This window comes from Hoplias malabaricus, chromosome 2 (assembly GCF_029633855.1).
Source record: "Hoplias malabaricus isolate fHopMal1 chromosome 2, fHopMal1.hap1, whole genome shotgun sequence".
NCBI lineage: Eukaryota > Metazoa > Chordata > Actinopteri > Characiformes > Erythrinidae > Hoplias > Hoplias malabaricus.
The window spans coordinates 26,506,401-26,530,141 of NC_089801.1; the positions used below are offsets into that span (position 1 = coordinate 26,506,401).

The 23,741-nt window shown below is 38.5% G+C and overlaps 1 protein-coding gene across 1 annotated transcript; it reads left to right on the top strand.

The window, feature by feature from the left end:
- Positions 1-3,361: 3,361 nt before the first annotated feature.
- taok3b (TAO kinase 3b) lies at positions 3,362-22,000 on the top strand. The gene is made up of 8 exons (XM_066661502.1): positions 3,362-4,033; positions 6,107-6,343; positions 10,515-10,643; positions 11,803-12,006; positions 15,785-16,024; positions 18,324-18,536; positions 18,789-18,971; positions 20,294-22,000. The coding sequence occupies exons 2-8, from the start codon at positions 6,158-6,160 to the stop codon at positions 20,453-20,455; spliced, it is 1,317 nt and encodes a 438-aa protein (XP_066517599.1). The 5' UTR covers positions 3,362-4,033; positions 6,107-6,157; the 3' UTR covers positions 20,456-22,000.
- The last annotated feature ends 1,741 nt before the right edge of the window (positions 22,001-23,741 follow it).

Genomic DNA, 23,741 nt, shown 5'->3' on the forward strand with positions numbered 1-23,741 from the left:
TTAAAATGAGTGAGCCTAATTATGAACATGTATATATTTTAATTATGTAAAAATAATAATTGTGCTTTTATTGTCATTGCACAAAGAAGAATGACATTTTTGTCCTTGAAATTAATGCATCTGTTGCAGTGAACACACATATACACACACACGCATACACACCAGTGCACTATGTTTACTTTCATTCAGTCAGTGGTCTACTTAATTTAGAGTGGATTCCACCTTAAGTAAAATATGGCAAATATAAGACATTATTACCCACCTATGGAGCAGGAATGAAGCAATATCCTCATCACTTTTTATGATTTTTACCGCTATCTGTCGGCTATCTGTCATTTCTATGCCATGAGCAGAGAAAGGAAGCATGTCAGGTCAGACACTGGGGCTTTGTAAATATATTAAACCAGTTTCCAGACAGAGACCAGACAGGAGAGCTAGCAAATGTTGAGGAAACATCTTCTGAATTTTATAAAAAGTGTTTTTTGATTACAGTCATGAATGCTACCTGCATTTCAGCTGTGGACGTTGAATGAGGAGACAGTGTTGTTTCTTCACTCCCCCCACACTCATTTTGCTGCCAGCCATGGGATTCAAACCAGTGACCTTCTGGTCCCAAACCTGCTTTTCTAACTATTAGGCCAATATTTGAAACAATGTAATCTTTGAACAGACCAGTAAAAGCGAAGATATCATATGCAGGTTAAACTAACTGAATCTTATTGACAATTTGAACTTCATTTATTCATTATCTGTAAGCACTTATCCAGTTCAGGGTTGCGGTGGTTCCGGAGCCTACCTGGAATCACTGGACGCAAGGCAGGAATACACCCTGGAGGGGGCACCAGTCCTTCACAGGGGAACACACACATGTACGGATACTTTTAAGAAGCCGATCCACCTGTTTTTGGACTGTGAGAGGAAACCCATATGGACACAGAGAGAACACACCAAACTCCTCACAGACAGTCACCCAGAGTGGGACTTGAACCCACAAGCTCCAGGTCCTGTGTGACTGCGACACTACCTGCTGCGCCACTGTGCCACCTTACAATTTGAACCTTGAGCAAAATGTGAAGTGCATCATGTGAATCCCTCTTGATTGAGTCTATCTGACACTGTTGGTCAGCTTGATGCTCTGCTGGACCGCTATAACTGAAGCATTTTCAGTGTTAAGAAAGTGATTGCATCTCCTTTTTACTCCTTGATGTAAGTTGCTTTTGACAATATTGGTCATAACGTTCTTATAGATTTATTCGGCCCTGTCCCCAAATGACTCTGGTCCCACTGACACACAAGTGCCTTGAGCACATGACTAACAGGATGAGACAGAACTCTCTACCGTTGAAAAAAAGATTTTTCTATTGGGGATTTCTGGCTGGTTTGTAAAAACTGAAAGCGACTTTGTTTAAAACACCCAGTATAATGGATTTATAACAGGTTAATTCATAAGTGGGTTTATACACTGCTTAAAAAATCATCAAAATGTCTTACCAAGTCAGTTCAACTTCAGGGATCTCAGTCTGTCCAGTTAGGAAGCATCAGGTATTGCTTTTGGATGTCAGGCAACATCCAAAAAGGGACTTGTTTTGCAGGGAGTGGCCACAGACATTTAATCTCTCCTTATCCTTCCTGAGTGATTCTTATTTAATTTTACATTTTAGAAGAAGACAAAACACCTTTATAAAGGCTGTAGATCCATGGGTTCATTGACATAGGGAATTGTGGTAAACGGAGATGCTGGTGCTGTTGTCTCACTGCTCACACATGATCTCTCAGGTTTGTTGATGTTGGAACAGGGGGGATGCCCTCATACCTGTTACCTACTGTACTACTTCTCTCCTCGTAGTTTGGCTGTTGTAGTTAGACCTGCTGGAGTCACTCGCCATACTCACATAATATTCATATTCTGTGTAATCCATAAATACAAACTGAACTAATGCCACCTCTCTAGCCCCTTCAAGTTAATGACCCCCCTCCTGTTTGAGGGACACTGATGGAAGACTGGCTGCAGGAGGCTCCTGCTCACCTGCCTTGAGAACAGTTCTCTGCCCTCTATTCACAGTATCTGCTACACTCTGTACCTTCACACCACGTCTGTGGCACCTGTCGTCACCATGCAGCTGCTCCTGGATATTGGATGGGACTGATTCAGCTCACACCCCCCCCTAAAGACCTCCATGATTTATACAGACTCCAAGGCTGCTTCTACCTGCAGTTTTAAATTAAAACTCTATTGTTTATAATTTGTTTGACCAGAGGAGGATGGGTCCCCCTTGTGTGTCTTGGTTTCTTTAGATAAATAGACGTAATAAAATTAGACTTAACACTAATTCAAACAAGCTTAAGGTCAAACCCTTTAAAATGTTAAAGCTATAATTTTAAGGTACTATAATATGGTATATTCCTTTAAATACACTATAAAGTCCTGCAATTTTACCTTCATCTGCAGAGATAAAACCTAACACTAAACTAATCCCTAACCCTAACCCTAATCTCCCACTTGCTCGTATCTATTTACTACAGACATCTCTCCCACTTGCTCCCAAATATATGCACTTGGGGGCTGCTGTTGCATAATTCTCTCTTTCCCATGGTATCACATGACACACACCCCACCAAACGTACACACACACACACACACACACACGTTACATTGGGATTGGTTTGTAGTGACCAGCCTCCTGCACTGGGGTTGGCTAGAATCGACCAGCCTCTCGCTGCTGAGTACTGTTCGCTGTGATTGGTAGTTATACAGTGATGATGAATAGGAAGGAATACAACTCTTTGCGCTCGAGCACCTGTCCTGTGCTCAGAATGCTCACTAATTACCACTGCAATTTAGCATGTTTTTGCACATCACTCAGAATTCACTGCAATGCGATTTGTCTATTCTAGTTCATGTTATTCATTTGCAAACTAGAATGAGCTTGAATACTCTGTTACCGATGGGGCGTCAGTGGTGTGAAAGTGATTGGTTTTGATCTGTGTGGAGAACGTGAGGAGGATACTGGACTTGGCCACTGTGTGGGGAGAATTATACCAGTGCTTGGAAGTAAACACTAGGCGGCGGTGTTCTGCAATTTCATAAAGGTACCCAACGAATTTGATGTGCCAGCATTATTGATTTATTCATAAATATGAAAATAAAAATAAAAATAAATAGAAATGTTTTAATTCATTTATTTATAAACAAATACTTTTTAGCGGGCCGGACTGATTATTTTGCCGGACCGTGTGCTCTGCGCTCCTGTCCACCGATTTTTTTAATATTCTGTCTTATACGATAATGGCTATGTAAGTCCCTGAGAGTGGCTTAATGTATAATAATATACGGTAGATATTTAAATTGCTTTACAGTGGTGGAGATAGCACGCTCGGATTGGTTAGGCATAAGTTATATTAGAAAATCGTTGGGCCGCTTATGAATCCGAATTGCTATCCAATAATAGTACGAAACGCAGGACACTACACCCAATCGTAGCCTAGGAGGCAGGACACTAGCAACCAATCCAGGCACAGAAAGCTGGACATTCCCAGCCAGTCCTAGCAGTAGGAGGCGGGATTTCGCCGGAATACGGATGAGGGAAATAAAAAAGGAATAGAAAAACTAATAGCCCCTGAAGAACAACGCCGCTTGTGAAGAAAGAAGCCGGCCCTTCAGGGTTTTTAACCGTTGCAAATCCCTTCACCTAGCGTGTGAGAGAGGATGTGTTCAGTCCGCGAAAGGCGAAAGGAACCGGGAGATGATGTTGGCAGCATCAGCATCAACGGGGCGCTAGGCTAACCGCCCCCTCCCCTCAACCCTCACTACTACCACCACTATTCCCACCACTTTCTCCACAAGCACCTCGCTATTTTTCGTTTTTTACCCTCCCTCGCGGAAAAAAGCAATGCTCGCGTGAGGGATGAGGCTGGAGAGAGGCACGCCAGGCCAGAGCCGCGGCCTACATCTTTTTCCCTTTGCCGGGCTCACCACCGCTAGAGCAAGAGAAGCATCCGCCAACGCTTTGCCACCATCACACCAGCATCTTTGGTAGGGGCACATTCTCTTCCTCCTTTTTTAGTCTTCTCTCTTTTCTTTCTTCTCTCTTTCGCCCTCTCTACCTCTCTCTCTCCTTGCATGAGAAATACGGGCCTGTCATGGCCATTCTCTTACCCCCCATCCGTAGTCATGGCAACCACATCCTGTTAATATCCCCCACACACATACAGACACCTCTACCGTCACCATGTCTCTTTCTCTGTCTCATTTTCCTCTTTTGCTGTTTAAATCAATGGCTTTATTTTTAATGACACATTGCATTGTGGTCGAGTGGCGTTCCTTTTGTTTCCTCCAGCATGATGGAGATTTTTTTTGTTTGACTCTAGTATGGTATGTCAGATTTTTTTTCTTACAAGGCCTTTGCTTATTTTGGACACTTAGCCCTTTTTTTCTTTTCCTTTTTTTCTTTTTGGACACAAGATTGGTTCATTTTGGTGAAAAGGCATTGCTATTATGGATTTCATAGTTTGGGTGTTATAAGGTTGATTTATTAGTAGTATTGGCATATAATGCATTAGAATTTAAATTAAAATATTCTATAATGAAAAGATGTGAGGGATGCATGCCCTTGCCAAGGTTATAGCAAAGCAGAGGAGGTGATAGACAGCTGCAATACTGTATGTTAAAAATCTTTGTTCCATTCAAGTTAGATAGCATTACATTTATTTTATTATCATCCCAAACACTGCAGATATGTATGGATCTATCTTCTGCCTTTTTTTTATCTGAATGCTTTGTGCCAGTGTTTCCAAATACTGATCCCAGAGACCCAATGCATTGTACATTTTACTATTTTCCTCTGCTTCTAACACACCTGACTAACTGATTAGTTCATTAACAGTCCTTTACTGATTTGAAGTGGGTCTGCTAAAGCTGGGAAACACAGAGCAATGGGCCTCCAGCTTTCTCATGTATGTGCTTCTGATCATCAAGTTTAGATTCACCATTCACCATGTACTCATTCTCTTAATACTGGTTCATCTTGACATAGTGGATGAATTGGAACAATTAAAATTCAGCCATGCTTAAAATACTTTATATGTTAATAAAACAACAGGATATAATAAAGCTAACAAAATAAAATCCAGAGATCAATACATCTGCAATAAATGTGCACTTAAATTTAAGGTACGTATCACACTTTATTATAAGGAAGTAACTTACAGAGCAGGTTTTAATCATACCAATGGTAGCTCGTGGACAAGTTAGAATAAGGTTTAATTGCTCTGTGTTTGCTTGAGGGGCAGGTCCAGCAAGGCTTTAACACATTGACTTCACTAACAAAACTTTGTTAGGCTTTATTTTTTTAGTCTTCCTGTCAGTTGTGTGACATCACCCAACAGTGAAGACAAAGTCCAGTGTGGGCATTTCTGTCTTACTTTAAGCCAATAGAAAAGGGCAGGATTCTGTTGGCATGTTCTTGTCTGAAGGAATGTCTCACTCACTGAAATTTGATTCGGCTTGTTATTTTGTTAGTTTACTAGATAGCAGTAATTTATCACATTTTCATTTTTATATAAGTCATTGTTTTAAAATACAGGAAACATTTTCTGTTACTGCTGCAGATATGCATTTTCATTTCAATCAGTGCAGAGCAAACTTTGCTTGATAATTATATAGTTAAATAGTCAGGAAAACAATAGACAGCTTATATAACAGGCTGTGGCAATGTATGATGGTAATGACATATTTTAGTTACATAGTAAATAATATAGTAAAATTGTATTATCAATTCATATTCAAACTTTATTCCTACTGACAAATAAAAAGATAGCAACTGAGTATATCACTAATGTTGGGACAAATCTCATATCTCCATTTATTCATGTTTTGATATAATTTGGAAATTCTAGGTGCTCTAAACATTTGTACATTGTACATAACTAACACTGAAAAATGATTTTCCTTCCCTAAAAAGTTACATATCAGTAAGACAAAGATTTGCTCTGTCAGTGACACTATGCTTAGTCACATTGTGTAACAATGACAAAAGACTTTATACGTTTTTCTGTCATAGTTATACATTTAAACAAAAAGTAAGTTTCACTTGCTGACGTCCTGCAGGTCAGTGAGGAGATCCAGGAGCATGAGCAGGACTCTGTGTGTCGGGAGCAGATGTCAGGGTACAAGCGCATGCGGCGGCAGCATCAGAAGCAGCTGATCGCCCTGGAGAACAGGCTGAAGGCCGAGATGGATGAGCATAAGCTCCGGCTGCAGAAGGAAGTGGAGACCCAGGCTAACAACACCTACATTGAACTGGAGCGGCTGGCAAAGAAACAGGCAGTCCAGATGGAGAAAGAGGTAAAGAAAGCTTTAGTTTTGACAGAGGAGAACATAAGCAGTTATTGATACAAAGCTACTGTATTCATTAGGATCTTTTAATGCCAAACAGCCACTATGGTTACGGAATAGTGTATCTGGCCATGTTCCTGGAAGGTATATTAAAGAATATTAAAATAGTCCCTAAAAATTTAGTCAGATGACAAAAATCTTCCCAGTCTCTGTTTCCCCCTGTCCCAATACTCGCACTTGCACCCTCACACTCCTCATTTGCGCATTTCAGACAAAGTGTGCAAGGCTCTGGGGTGGCCCAGTTCTTTCATTTTCCTCCACAAGGGTGCTCATGAGTGTCCCCTAAGTGTGCATCAGATGACAATTTAGTGAAGGGAATTACCCATGTTCCACTTCGAGCCTGTGATGTTCCTTACAGCAACCAATAGCAAGTCAAGAAAAAAAACCTTTAAGTGTAACAAAACTTTTTTACCTTTAATAAAACAGGTGTGGTTAGAGTCATCCTAAAAATGGCAGTTAAGTTAAGGGAAAAGCCCTGTTAAACATGCCTTAGTGATATAAATATATACCTCCCCATTTCCAGAAAAGTTAGGAAGCTGAGCATAATGTAAATAAAAACAATGCAATGATTTGCATATAAATTACATAATCTTTTTTAATGGTTTCCACATTCTGTTTTAGTTATGTCTTGCACAGCATCCTAGTGTATGTATATACCCACAAAAAATTTTGTCACATGGAATATTCACTCACATGTCAATTTGCATGTAATTGATATAACCTGGGGTTATTTTTACTGGTCGTATTACAGTAGGTAAATGGCTCTGAAATGGGAGCGCACATTCTGGAAACAAATGACTGAAATGGTCTATTCAGACCACCACAGAAAACTAGTGAGAAATCAATATTGAGATAATGTTTTATCATGAAATTCTTACTCTGATTGGCTTAAAGTTGAATAAAGTAGTTCTTCGTGTCTGAAAATATGAAATGATTAATGATATTTCCATACCACCGTGAATCCAAGGCTGAATCATAAATGCCTCTTTACACCCTATGTAGGGCAAAGGGTATGTCATAAAGTTTCAGACAGCGCGTTGTATGTAGGACTTTATATGTAGATACACCCACTTGTATCTACTCTCATTGTCCATTTTTTTGGCTCCAAAGCCCATAGAGGAGGTTACCCTGCATACACTTTAACCCCATTTCACCCTGCTCTTCAATGGTCAGGACCACCACAGAGCAGGTATGATTTGGGTGGTGGATCTTTCTCAGTGCTGCGGTAACAGTGACATGGTTGTGTTAGTGTGTGTTGCACTGGTATGAGTAAATCAGACAAGAGTCCACTGTCCACTCTGTTAGACACACCTACCTCATTGGTAGATGTAAAGTCAGAAACAGTAGTTAATCTGATTGCTGCACAGTTTGCGTTGGTTGTCTTCTAGTCCTACATCAGTGGACACAGGATGATGTTGGCTGGATATTTTTGCCTGTTGGATTATTCTCAGTCCAGCAGTGACACTGAGGGCTTTAAAAATCTTAGCAGCTCTGCTGTGTCTGATCCAGTGTCACTGCAGCACTGAGAATAATCTACCACCCAAGTCATACCTGCTCGGTGGTGGTCCTGACCTTTGAAGTGGGGCAAACACAGTATGCAGAGAATTTGTTAGCCACACTTTGTAATTGTAGAACTACAAAGTGCTCCTATATGGTCAGTGGAGCTGATACATGAGTATAGATACAAGGTAGGTGTTCCTAATCCTGTGATTATTCAGTGTATATGTTTGGCTGTAGGTTGTGTTTCTAGTTGATAGCACTGATGTTGCACAAATAGCAGTGAGAGGAACACATGTATTAATAAATTGTTCATTCATTAATTGTTTGAATTCTACCATTTTCAAAAATAAGCAAAGGAAAGTTTCTGGGGCTTTTTCTGGATCTACATAAAATCAGCTGGAGTAACTTATTTATGTGAGCAGTACCTGTGGTGGAGCGTAACATATTGTCGCTGTCCAATGAAAAACATTTATCTCCAAAGTAGCAACTTAACAGGAGTGGGAAAATAACATCTTAAGAAAGGAAGTCAATATAAAAATGTTACTTTAAGTAATTTTGGAGCATTTCTATTGGCCCATTGATCATTACGTTTTCACACAGTGTGAAGGACAGCTGCTGTTTTTAAATGATACAGTAAACTAAAAACATAAATATGTAGAAACATGTATTTCATTGAACAGTGACGATATACAAATGTTTCTTTCAGTATTTGAATATTGGTATTCAATAACCATAATCGGTTAGCCAAGTGCAGACCTGCTTGTTCACGTCCCTATGAGCCAATGTTGTATTTTTCATTTCAATATGCGCATAATGTAGCAAGCTCTAGTCTTAAAATGAAAAATCCCTCAATTTTGTGCCAACTGCTCTGGAACCGTTGAGGATTTTTAATCTTATTGTTGATTTTTGCCACCTCTCAGTGTGGGCCCGTCTTCCTCCTTGTTTAAGTCTTGTTTTGTGCCTGAGTTTGTTTCTGTCTTGGTTATTTGGTTTATTTTCTCCTTTTTTGTATTTCTGTGTTTTCTCTGTCCCAGTTATCTACTTGTTTCCTGTTTATTGATTCTGCATGCTTTCTCCTCGTGCCCTAGCCACCCCCCTTTCCTCATGTGACTGCTCCAGGGCTTTCTCAATGTGTTCTTGTGTGTTCTTACGTTCTCGTGTTCTTGCTAGACGTCAGTGTCCATTGCCAAAGGTACATTCCAATACTCAAGGACACAAATGCAAAGATCGGTTAAAGCATGTATATGTTTTTCTCGCTTCACCCAGAATTACGAGGATGCATCAGTTCATGACTTGCCAACGAGAATGACCTGAAGATCACCTGTGGCGTCACAAAGTTGCCCTTGCGAGGTGACCTCTCAAGGATATTCTCCTCAAGAAGTCCATTCTTTGTGTTCTTGGTGCTGAGAGACACTTAAGAGGCTTAGGTGTTCCTCGTTTGTTAATGTTTAAAAGCCTGATCGTTCGGTCGGTTAGACACTTGTTTGTTTTACTTTTCTCTCTGCTGCCCCCCCACACCTATGTCTCTTTCTTTGTTACTCTTATTTTCCTTTCATGTTTCTGTCTCTTCTACTTAATCCCACTCTCTCAGTTTCTATAGTATCCCTTTAGTTCAGATTTTACTCTCTGTCCTAGTCTGTTGTAACTTTATGTATATCTTTTTGTCCATTCTTTTGTCTTTGTTTAGAATCCCTATATTTAGGTATTCTTCTGTTTCTCGGTGTGGCTAGGTCTATTCTTCTATAATGCCTTTATTTATCACTAGCCTTGTTTGTTAATTTCATCCATACTTAGATTCTTTTTCTTAGTTTTAGGCCCCATCCACATAGATCCATTTATTTTTAAAACCAGATTTCCCTCTCTCATTTGTGAAAATATCCCTGTCCAGACAGATACGAAAACGGCTGCGTTATCACGTACCTCTTAAAGAGAACATCAAAACACCCACGAAGCACAAGAGCAGCACAGAGGTTTAATCACAAATCACTCCATGCTCCTTATGTATTGCACTAAAAAAGTTATGGAGTTACTAAATGTAGATCAGGGGTGTCAAACCAAATCCATGGAGGGCCTAAACACCATTTTTCATGTGGGCAGGAGGCTAAAACGCAGAGAAAAAAAAATGTTTTTAAAAATAAATGGATCTATTTGGACGGGGACTTTGTGTAGTACCCTTTTAGTTTTCTCTTTCTGTTTATTACATTGTTTCATTGTGTTCGATTGTGCTCGTTTGTTTTTCCAGTTTATTTTGCCTAGTCTTCTTCAGTGTAGTTTCCTGTATCCTCCCAATTACATCCTCCTCTTTACACACCCTGATCTCCCAAAAAGAAAACATCCTGAGCGTCTTTTGAACTTTCTGAACATGCAGCCACATAGTGTTTACTGACATACGCTGTCTCAATAATTAATTCATTCAGGATCTATGACCACTTCATCCTGTTAATGATTGCGGTGGGTCCAGAGTAACATAATTGATACTTGGGGAAGCTTTGACCAAATTGTTAGCGAAATGACTTTGGGACCAGAAGGTTCTCGGTTCAGTCCCTTGACTGTCAGGAAAACAGTTCAAATTTGAACTAATTTAAAGTAAATAATAATAAGGTATATTTTCCCTCCATAGATGAAGGCAACGGCTGCAGAGGAGAAAAGAATACAGCAACAAATCTTGGTCCAACAGAAGAAGGAACTGACCACCTTCTTGGACACACAGAAAAAGCAGTACAGGTTATGCAGAGAGAGAATGAAAGAGGTGGGTGCTCTCTAGGCCTAAATCAGTGCACAAAGGCAGTGAGAGTTTCAGGTTTTAGCCACCATCAGCTACATTCAGTGGACAAAGTACACTGCAGAAAGAGGAGAATCTTGATTCTATACATACTTGTGATCTTGGTTAGACTAAAGCCCCACATAGAAAGACCTTTTCACAGATTATTCAGTGCTTCTTCATTGTTAGTCCTCAAAGTCCCCACACTACACAATCGGCCCTGAATTAAACACCACACGCTTTCTGATCACACGCTCCTCAGAACCTCACAGGAGTTTCAATGCTACATCCCGAGAGCAGGCGTGAGTTTCTCACAACCTTGGGCTGTGTCCGAAAAAGACAGCAGCTGGTAACTTGCATTATTTTTGCCCCACAGGGCAGTATTTTGAAATGAAGGTGTTTGTAACCAAGTCACAGAGAGTTCCATATTTCAGCACATTGCCCGGGCACCTGTACACTAACGCTCCTTCGCCAGAATAAATACCACTTTGGAACAAACACAGGCAGCATTTTAAACGAGCTTTAAATACTGTCACGACTCTGCATCTCCCTCCCTCAGAAAACTGCTTCAGTATCATCACTCTGCTCTTTCAGGCATGACATTCACATGGTGTTTCACACCCAAGAATCGGGGTCCCCCTCACACTACAGGATTCTGAATCCAAAATATTGAACATGTTACATATTTATGATTTATAATCGGGGCAGCCCTGAATGGACAGGGAGAATAGCGGAGGAGTAAAATTGGGATTTTGACTCCTCACGCTACAGGATAATCTGGAAAGATAATTTATGATCACCCTAAAATCAGGGACCTCTTATGATTGTCAGGAGGACTGAATTAGCCTCAAAATCAGCCCGATTATCCGGAAGGGTGAGCCAGGCTTAAGTCAGAATTATCATCCCAGTATTCTGGAGTTTGTATATTGAACTTGAACCTGAAAAATGCACCAATGTATTTAAACCATAATATGTGTTGTGAAAATGCCATAGTTCCTATTAAATTTCAATTTCCAAAATTCTCTTTCAGTTTCAGAATTTGTTTGAAATGTGTTCATAAAGTGTATTTCAGTGCTTCATGCGCAATGATTGCCTTATGTAAAAAATAACAACAGTGAGAAACATGCTTAAACTGCTGTTTCAACAGGAAATGAACGAGGACTCCATCACACCAAAGGAGGAAAAGCTGGAGCGCTTGTCCCGCCACAAGGAGACAGTGCAGCGTTCTCAGGCCGAGGAGGAGGCACAGCTGCTGAATCAGCAGAGGCTGGTTTATGAAAGGAGCTGTCGCGCTCTAAAGAGACGAAGCCTCATCAAAAAGCATGAGTTTGAGCAGGAGCAGATGCGGGAGGCAAGTCATATCATCTGTGGCTGGAATACTTTAACAGACATCTAACATTAGTCACTGATATATTTCATAGATTTTTCTGTGTCTGACACAAGTGCCTCTGTTTATCTCATTTATCTAACTTCTTACACTATATATGTCATTTGTTCTGCTATCTGGTAATTGTCAGTGGAAGATGGCTTAGTTTTTATTCTGTTAATACTCTCTGCATTTCTTCATGTGTTTAAAGAGATTTTTTCCTGTCACTGTCATCATCAACTTGCTCAATATGAATCTGGGCCTCTATAAATCTAACTTGTGACATAATTCTGCTGTTAAAAACTGTAAAACAAAATAAAAAGGCAGATATTTTAGTGAAATGGGGCATGAAGAGGAAATGTGTAATTTTGGTAAAAGTATTGATTAATAAATTGATGAGCTAATGTAATTATTTTTGAATAATTAATAATTTTGAAACTAATGCTATGTTAATATGATGATACCAAAGGTTTAGTCTACCAAAGTTTATTTAAGTCTCGATTTTTAATGGTTTTTAGATGTTTTTGGTTTTAGTTTGTAGATGACAAGTTTGCCTGGTTTTGAACCGTTCAATTCCAGTAACACCCTAAAATAATCTGGTTTCCAAATAAATAATTAAAACAAAAATTTTAATATCTCATCTCAACTTACACACACACACACACACACACACACAGAGACACACACTCACACGCCTATCCATGTTATTTTCATGAAGTCTGTGGAAGACCTCTGGTTCACCATGTCCAGTTATTTTAACTGTTAATAATGTGATAATACAGGCCAGATTAAAATCTCAAATCGATACCTCCAAAATTGTTCATTGGATCATTGGCACAAACAAAACATTTTTTGTACAAGCTCCATCTGCTTTGAACAGTGAAGAAGCCAATCAGCTTTGGTTAAAAAAAATATATATAAAATCAATATATGTATAAATATATTTATATTCATTACATATCATTTTATATTCAATAATACATTTTAACACCTTTTTCATAATCGATAACCAATATATTAATGTGTGTGGGTATGTATGTATGTATATATATATATATATATATATATATATATATATATATATATATATATATATATATATATATATATATATATATATATATATATATATACATACAGGGGTTGGATAATGAAACTGAAACACCTGGTTTTAGTATGGTGTAGGGCCTCCTTTTGCGGCCAATACAGCGTCAATTCGTCTTGGGAATGACATATACAAGTCCTGCACAGTGGTCAGAGGGATTTTAAGCTATTCTTCTTGCAGGATAGTGGCCAGGTAACTATGTGATGTACCCCAAAGTGGCTCAATAATATTTAGATCTGGTGAATGTTCATCAAACACTTTCATGTTCATCTTTCACCAGTCTTGCTGTGTGTATTGGTGCATTGTCATCCTGATACACGTCACCACCTTCAGGATACAATGATTGAACCATTGGATGCACATGGTCTTAATGGTGCAATGTGCAATTAATGAAGATTGGCCACCAGGCTGGTCCAATATAGCCATGAAACCTCCCACACTAAAATGACAGGTGTTTCAGTTTTTATATATATTTATATATATATATATATATAATAAATGATGTAAATATATGTATATTAGTCTCCCACTCACTCCAGAAGACATCATTAAAGTGCGCTGGGTGTGTTATGTCCGGCCACTTTTTTGTGTCCTCCAAACTCTGGATGATAACTCTGAGGAGACTCAGAGTGTAGTATAATGAGAACTTTCTTACTCCTCTTAACTCTGACCAACAGCTAACACAGTGAACATGTAAGAGCCAGTAAATATTTCTGTGTTTCAAAATAAGGTGGATAGCAACATCCTTAACAACGGACTAGCAACAACATCTGTACCATAGCAACATTTGGCAACCAACACCTATACAATAGCAAACCCTTAGCCACTTCCTAGCAACATTTTAGCAACCAACTAGCAACAGCCCCACAGGAAATGGGAACAATTTATGCTGTTTGGGACATGCACTTTTCTAGTTTCTCCATGCTCTCTGTTTGTTCTGCTCTTTTTAACTTCATCTTTACACTGTCACACTGAGGCAGGACAACTCTGAGGTGTCTACACTCTACATAGTATGGAGCACACGATCAGAACCACGTGTTTAGTTAACTAACATAGGCAGCCCAAAAATTGACTCAATTATTTTACTTTTTTTCAGTCACGGTTTGTGGGCTGGTAGGGACCCCAGACACACACATTAATATTAAACTTTATGCAAATTAAGTGTTTTTTTAATTTAATTCACTCTAAACTTAGCTGTTTTAACTGACTAAAATACAAAGAAAAATTGTCTAATGTTTTTAAAGATTAAAAAGATTACTTTTTAAATATAAGCAACTTTAAAAATCACTTCATGGACCACCCTACAAAATAGTTAGGGAATTTCTTTTTCTTGACAGATGTTACAATTTACTGGGAATATTTGCCCATTATTACTACATTTAATACATCAGCTGCTCAGCGGTCACACTGAATATAATTAATAAACAAACCCACACCAGTACAGACCAGAGGCTAGCACAAAAACCAGTCAGACGGAACTTGTATATTTAAACAATAATAATACATTAATAATATAGTTAAAGCATTTTGAATGATGGCCATTTTGAGGAAATCTTAATCCAGCAGGACATGCCTAACTATTCCGTAGAGGTCAGAGGCTGCCAGTTTGTCAAATTCCATAACCTTGGCGGAGGTCACTGAGTTAGTTGAAAAGCCCCAAGGGATTGACCTGGAGTTGATGAAGGCCCTGAATGTTGGGGGATCTTGTGTTTTCACAGATAAAAGACTGGATCGAGGTCTGAACCAAGTTTTGTGTTTTGTTACAATGTATGATTTAGTTTCACTCTGATATTTAGAGAGCGGCTAAAGAATTTCCTACATTATGCCGTTATCGTATACGTCTCCTCATACTTGATATTTTGCCTTTCATTAAGGCAGCATGGTATCGAGTGAAGACATTGAATAAAGTACTTGTTCACTATATAAATCTGTCATAAATATCACCAATGTCCTGTAGTAAAATAATATTACCCCACTTATCCAGGTAAAACTAATCCTGTCTGAAGAGGTCTTAAGATTTTATATGGGTAATCCAGAAGCGCAAAGTGATAGAAAATAACAAGATGATATTGTTGTTTACTGGGTGATGACAACCTGAATCAACTTCCTGTAATTGGTCAGTACCATTCAAAAATAGTGTTTTCACACTGCAAACAATTGGGACCATGGTTCAGTTTGTCTGCACTGAGACCACCACTTTTTGTTGGACCATATTTTCGGGCTTTGGTCCAGACCATTTTCTGAGGCACCTTTCTTGCCTGCTATCTGTGTGGACCAAAGGTCTGGACCAAAGAAGGTATGTTTATAAGCACTCTGCTTATTATCTGCATATTAACATTTTAACATTTAAATAACATTTACAAATACAAAAGTCAGTTCTGTTGGTACGTGAAAATATTAGAAATCTATTGATTTTTATTACATTTTACAGAATGTCCCAAGTTTTCTCGAAATGGTTTTGTAGTCATTAGTGTCTTTAGAGAAATACTGTATTCAACATATTTCTTTAAAAAAATCACTTTTTTAAAGTGATTCTGTATCAGGAATTTGTCTTGTAGTAAGTTTCCTTGGGGAAAAAAGCAGAGAAGGATTAAAGGCCAGTTGTCATTTTAAATGATGATAAATTTGATTGGTCTCTTGCCCTTGCACTTGTCCCAGGAGCTGAACAAAAAGAAAAACCAGAAGGAGATGGAGCACGCTTTGATGATTCGACAGGATGAGTCCACCCAGGACCTTGAGCGCCGGCAGCTGGAGAGCTTGCAGAGGTTGCGCATGGAACTCATCCGTCTGCAGCACCAAACAGAACTTGAGAACCAAGAAGAGTACAACAACCGCCGGCAGAGGGAGCTGCACAGGAAACACGCTTTGGAGCGCCGGCAGCAGCCCAGGAATCTTAAGGTATGTGTTGCAAATTCAGACATAAGCAAAGAAGGTAGGAAACATACCAGTCCATTTCAAAGAAAAACGTTTCTCCATTTTAGTTCATTTTTAGTTTCCTACATCATTTGAACACGAAAAGAGTTACATAATATTACATCTTCGATTGGATACTGCTCCTTTCTACATACACCACAGGTTTTCAATTTAGTTCATTTTTGGAGACTGTGAGGGGCTTTGCAACACTTGCAAACATTTCTCGGCTGATTTTGTTGTGTTTCTGCTCATTCTCATGCTGAACTGTTCACTCACATCCAGGCAGACTGGGGGATTGGTATTTTAATGGAATCCATTATACCATTGATTTTGACAATTGGCCCTTGGGCCACTAGCAGTGAAACAGCCCTCAAGTATCAAAGAACCACCATCATATTTTACAGTGGGCATCACTGAGTCAATTTACAGGCAGTCAATATAGTATATATAAAATAATAATAATCATGCCATGATTAGAATGAATAATTAACATAAGGTAAAACAGCTAAATAATTAATGAAAAGTATCTCATTCTAATTATTTGTAATCAAGTGAACAGCATAAGAATTGTGTGCCGTTGTGTTGCAGAAGTGGTGGTGCCTGTGGCTTTAATGGGAAAAGAAATATCACACCATATTCAGGATTCATCTGGTGAACTTATGTTTATAGGCTGTGTATTCGTTAAATATACTTCTTTATTAATAATTATTTGGAGTAAGCTTATATGCTGCAACTTTGTTTATAATTGTCTGGTTAATTTAGCTTACTGCATCTTTTTATATGTAGGTGTATGTATACTGAGGCTGTTTACTTTTTCTTATGTTGTCTCATAATCATAACCTACCAAAATAAACTTGCTATACTTTAATTCTTACTCTGTGTTTATTTAAAAACACAGCTTAGTGTTGTGAGTTTGAGTCCCACTCCGGGTGACCATCTGTGAGGAGTTTGGTGTGTTCTTCCTGTGTCCATGTTGGTTTCCTTCGGGTGCTCCGGTTTCCTCACACGGTCCACAAAACACACACTCGTAGGTGGATTGGCAATTCAAAGTTGTGAGTGTGTGAGTGAATGTGTGAGTGTGTGTGTTGCCCTGTGAAGGAGTGGGTGTATTCCCGCCTTGCGCCCAATGATTCCAGGTAGGCTCTGGACCCACCACGACCCTGAACTGGATAAGTGGTTACACATAATGAATGAATGGTTAGTGTTGTAGCCCAAATTGGCCAATGCCCACTCTGCCACTGCTAATTCACAGCATGCAAGTTCATGAGTGCAGGCACACTCTCCTTCTTGATTGTACAACTCCATTTTCATTTAACTTACTCACAGTATTTAATGAACAGAGGCTTTCCTTTTTGTCTAGGTGAGCTTTTCTATAACTGTCTTGGAGAGATGGAATCTTTCTTTATCCGTGTCCATGGAGACTGGTCTTATGCAGCGACTACCTTAAGTTGTTTTTACCAGAATTGCTCTTGTTTCAACAAGATGGCTTAGGTGGTGGCCCTTGGTCCTCTTGGCATCTCACACTAACATTCTTATCAGCATATGGTTCACTCTAGCTCTCTACCACAGCATTTGAGATTTTTTGAGCATTTAACACCTTGTAGACATTAGCGCATACATATGGCTGGTGTGCAAGCTGAGATTTTCACTAAGCACTTTGGTTTAAATCATGACTTTGTACGGACTAATAATTAACTCAGCTCCTGCACCAGCTGTTCATGCTCTAGAACATGGTAGAAATGACCAGGACCATTTGGAGCAGTATAGAATCATTTTCTTAAAAATCTGACATAATTTCTAAGGACATGAATACATTTGGCATGGCAGATATGAGTCCAGCCCTTCAGATTATTGAATATGCCTGAAATGACTTGTATAATAAGAAGCAGTTATATTGAAAACAGATCGTTGAATATGTGAAGCATATGTTTTTGATTACTGTGAAGTTGAATGCAAGTATTTTGAAAAGACAAAAATGTGAACATTAAAGTGACCCAAAACATTAAAATTGATTGATTCATTGATTTCATTGATTCAAAATGAAATAAAGGTTTCTGTTTGTGAACAGTAGTATAGATGCAAAAGTGTGTATCATTGCATATATGCTCGATTTACTTTTTAAATTAAAATACATCAATACATTTCATTGATTTTTATATGTTTTTTGTGTTTTGGCATTGAGGTTGATTTTAGAAACTGCAGCAGCTCTTGAGTGATGCGTTTTGAATAGGACCTTCCTAATTCCTTGTGACAGAATTTTTTTTTTTTCTTTTTCACAAAACAGGCTTTGGAGATGCAAATCAAAAAGCAGTTCCAGGACACCTGTAAGGTTCAGAATAAGCAGTATAAAGCTCTGAGGAATCATCAGCTTGAGGTTTCCCCCAAGAGTGACCACAAAGCCTTGCTGAAATCTCTAAAAGAAGAGCAGACCCGCAAACTTGCAGTGCTGGCAGAACAATATGAGCAGAGCATAAATGAAATGATGGCCTCACAGTTGGTAAGAGACTCATGCATATTTATATACTGACAAGAAAGAAGGTCCTCAAATATGTCACATGTACATGATCTGTAGGAAATCCCAAAGTATTCCTTACATCATGTTTTATTTTTTTTTTTTAATTTGGACCATCAGATTTGTTTGCTGGTCAGAGTAAGTAAAGCAAAACATATGCTTCACACCAGTGCGTCACCCGTGATGATCACCTCTCAGCTTTTTGTGCTTAATAATTACTGCTTGGTCACCTCTCAGTTACGTCTGGATGCCGAGCAAGAGGCAGAATGTCAGGCCTTGAAGCGACAGTTACAGCAAGAGATGGAGCTTCTGGATGCCTACCAAAGTAAGACGAAGGCGCAGACTGAGGCCCAGCATGAGCGGGAGGTTCAGAAGTTGGAGCAGAAGGTGTCCTTGCGCAGGGCACACTTGGAGCAGAAAGTAAGTTGTTTAAAGTTAGCTGCTGAAATACGTAAATAATAGTAATATAAGAGCAGTATTTATTACAAAGACATATTGGTATAGCATGAAGTACAATATAACTGTAAATCATAGGATCCCTTCAGTTAAATTTATAGTGTTTTTCCACTGCATGGCATTGGCTCGGCTTGGCTTGGCTTGGCACGGCTCGACACACTTTTTCCTGGTCAGTTTTCCACTAGCACAGCTCCCCCATGAAATGTAACCAGGGGCATTACAAAACCAAGTCTCTTACAGGAACCATGGGCTTTGAAAAGCACAACAATGTCGGCAAAAACATTAACAGCTGTTTACGTGTCATGTATTCACATGTTGTTTTTGTTTTTTGGACTGAACACAGCTCCACACCTCAGTTCTTACAGCAGAGTTGTTGCAGCTCTCGCTGGAGTTTTTCATCATTCGCCAATCCAAGGAGACTTTGAACCTCTTCAAGACACCATGGTATAATATTTGGAGCTGCCATTGTGAGTTAAATAGAAACAAACGTGATTGCTACTGTAACCTGGAGATTTTACAAGCAAGGTCTGTATTTTGTGGTGATTGACAGGTCTCACTTGGCCAATCAGCGATCTGCAAAGTTTACACATCTCATTTAGTACCTTTTTGGCTCGCCTCGTACAAGGTGTGAGCAGGGACAAAAAGTACTCCGTTCCAGGGTCCAGGTACCCGATTTCTAGTGGAAAAGCAAAAAGAGCAGAGTCAAGTCGAGTAGGTTCCATGCAGTGGAAACGTGCCATTAGTGAGTGTTTTTGAGAACTTTTCAAGTGAATGGAGACATGTGCTGCACAGCTGATAAATGATGAATTGGAGAGTGGTTAGAAGTAATATTTTACAGTATGTGATAGACGCTCTTATCCAAAATAACACTAAGTATATCAGCAATTTTGCAGAATTAAGGGCCGCCTTATTGGTATTGCTTGGTTCTCTTACCTAGCAGGGAGATGGATAATAAAATAGTGAAACAAGGTTGTAAATTGCTGCCTTCCAAAATGCTGTTAAGGTAGATCTTATCTCGGAATGTAGCTCAAGGTTTTCACTCAGTGATATCTGGGCTTTTGTTGTGGAAGGTGAGGGATGATATTATTGATGAATATTAATATTCCTGATTATGTTGTAAACACAAATCAGAAGTTATCTAAAGCTAATTTATTATGACTTCACATTTGCATTTTGAAAAAATGTAATTTAGGTTTAATGAGGGGTTTCTCCATATGTTGCCATTGCAATTAAAGCCAGAAAAAAAATAATTATAAAAAATGAAAAATAATACTATTTTTATGTAGATTGAAGAGGAGCTGGCATCACTTCAGAAAGAACGGATGGAAAAAATCAAGCATTTATTTGAGCGCCAAGAGCGGGAGTTGGAGATGTTTGATGCAGAGAGTGCCCGACTAGGATTTGGAAGCTTGGCGTCATTTGACTTTCCCAAGGAGGAAGACAGATGATTGAACCCAGGCTGGCGTGACTATTCAGTGCTGAAGTCTGTGGACACATTGTGCCTGTACTGTCCCTGACTGTTGGATTAACCAAGACCACCTTTACAGTGAGCACGCTGAAATGTCTTCATTCATACTGGCTGGAGCGAAGCTGTAAGGATTTGTTAAGAACGTAACCAGCTACACAAACATGAATGACTTAACAGAGTGCAGTAAGCAAAAGGGATCAATCCAGAAAAACGGACCTTTTCTCCATACCGTCGACACACTTTTGGTATTAAATCAGTAATTCAGAATATTTTAGTACAAGTAAGCACTTTGATATGTTTAAGTATGAACCCAACATGTACAGTAATATATTGTGCGAAAAACGCCTTTGTTGTTCTCAAAGGACATTGCGACTGTAGAATGTGTCTGTCTTCACCGTGGCTATTAGCTGTTTTGTCTTTGTTTATCACAGCGAATGTGAATACTGTTGACAAAAGCTGTAAGCAAAAGCAGATTTTGAAACAGTGTCTGATTTTAAAATAGTGAATATATTGAGAGCATTCAGTTACTTTCATATCGTTGTAAAACATACCTCTTTTTTGAAACAGTAAAAAAATCGAAATGATATAATTTATTCGTTGTTCAGTATCCTAAATTAATTGGCATTAGTTTTATCAGGGTGTGACTTTATTAAAATTAATCAATTCTGTCAGACTCCTTACTGGTATTATTGCATGCACTTTAAAAGACAAATTCAGGTTGTGAAGTGAAGCATGGATCTGTCAGAGATTTTAGCTGTCTGTAAATAAAAGTGGTCCATAGCAGTTTTGTTTTCATGGCTATTGATACTGAACATAAGCTTTATCTTTGATATGAAATTTTGCCAAAATTGCCAAATGCCTTTAAGTTATGTTAATGAATGTTTTGTTTATTTATATATTTTCTTTCTTTTGCCTAGGCAACATCATTGTTTGTTGAATTCTGATTCATTCAATGTAGAGTTCTCACGCTCTTGTACAGGGAAAATGGTGCAATTTGTGTTGTAATGATTTTATATTAATATTTGTATATGATAACCTAAATAGGGGTTTACACATGTATCGGTCAGTCAGAAATATAGGGAAGTCTTATTCAGTGGAGGCCAAGGAAGTTAAACTATTTTTGTAAGCAAAACACTGAGAATTGCCAGTATCACTTGTAATGTGACAACATAATGTGTTCTAATGTGGATGAAGGATTCTGTCTGGCAGGACTCATGGCCAGCTGGCATTTAAGTGATTTAAAAAATATATTAATTAAAAAGTAATTTCTCAAAAGCGGTACTTTTACAAGCAGATCTTAGTCTTAAAAAAAGGATTATGGGGGGCTGGGTCAATTCATCTTTTTAAACCCTTGGGGGGAAAAAAAATCATCTTTTTTAAATTCACTTGCATTACACTATGCATACTTGGCACATAGCGTTGTCTAACTCAAACTAAGGGACACCATTCAGTCAAGTATTTTGTGATTGTCATTACAGGCCTCTTTTTTGAACAAAGCCATTGTTGAAACTGCCATTGCACAAGTGAAATGATATTTTAACGAATAAAACTCAATGAAGTTTTGGTTTACTAATGATATGTGCTGAAAATATAAATACAATTTTGTTTTATTTATTTATGTATTTATTTCCTCTTGCCATTATGGCAAGCCATAACAAGGCTGACAAGATCATTTGTAAATGCAGAGTACTCAGGATATATGTAACTGGGTTAAACAGGAAATGGGCCTATAACGAATAATGTTCGGTTAGAAACAGAGCCGTTGTGTAATGCCATATCCAATATGGCGGATCACATTTTATACTCACTTATTACCCTATATATCCATTGTCTTTGCTGTTAATTATATAAAGTATATGCTTACATGCACATGCCTACACATTATCTGCCAGAAGACCAATTTGTTCATATTATTTTCAGAAAAAAAACTTTTACGTACACTGACAAGATTGGTTTGTACCTTAAAAGGCCCACTGGGCTCCAAAAATAGATACGATAGTCAGGCAGGGTTTTTTTCCATGGTAAACTTGAGCATATGTCTTCAGAATGTTACCTAATACATTAGGAATCGAGTTATTCTTTAATTACAGGATCACTGAGCGTTGGGCCTGCTAATTTGTCATTGATTCAAATTTGCATATAGTACAGACCAGTTGTGATAGTTAGCACAGCTACTACTGATGTTACAAGCATAAGAGATTCTGTTAGTGTCTCCACTTTGAGACATCACACTTTTAAATGAGTCTTAAAAAATACTTTTTATTTTCTTAATACATATTGAAAAAAATCTGAATGACTGCCAGTGGGAAAAATGTTTAAGCTACAGATGCAGCAGATAAAGGTAACATTAAAAAAAACTTGTGTCCTTTTAAAGGATTATCCATTGAAAGTTTGCACTTGCACACCAAAGGTGGTTCTTCCACAGCATTATAGAACTTTCCTTTTAACTGGAAGTTAAAGTTCTGACAGAGAAGACAGATGAAAAGGAAAACAAAAGTAGGCAACATACATTGCATAATAAAATACCGATTAAATACATGGCTAACAAAATAGCTTTCAACTTGTAATGAATAAATTATCTGGGATCTCACCTTAACTGATTTAAAAGCCCAGTGATGCTAGAAGGCCTTTTAGCAGAAAGTTTAGAGGGTGTGGGAAAAGCAAAATCAACAGCTATAGGGGCAGCTTTGGCCTAATGTTTAGAGAAGTAACTTGGGCCCGATTTGATCCAACAAGAAAAATGGGGGCATGGGGAGTGAAGGAACAGCTCTTTCTCCTCCCTCAATATCCGCAACCAAAATGCAACAATAAATATCTAAACCCCAGCTGCTGCCAAGGCGCCATGGCTGGAATCCTACCGCCTCAGGTCTGTGTGTGTTCACATGTCTGTGTCTGTCTATGAGTGTATGTTCACTGCCATGGATGTGTTAAATATGTTGTCCACCAAGAGGAATAATAAATTCTCTCTTCTACTTATTAAATAAGGCAAAAAAGAACAATCCCCTAACTCCTAAACATATTATAACCCACACAACAAGTAGGCAACTTGAGTGCAGACGCTTCTGATCAGGTGAACTGAATGATATAATTAATTAATATTAAACTATGCTCTGTGGCAAATACTAAAAAAATAATAATAATAAAAAAACGCAGGCTCAGCAAATATTGAATCAAGATGGCAGGAATAAACTAGATATGCGTGAAGATACTACCACTGCTTGAAAAAAAAAATTGTGGAAAGTGTTTTCTATGGTAATCTGAGTGGT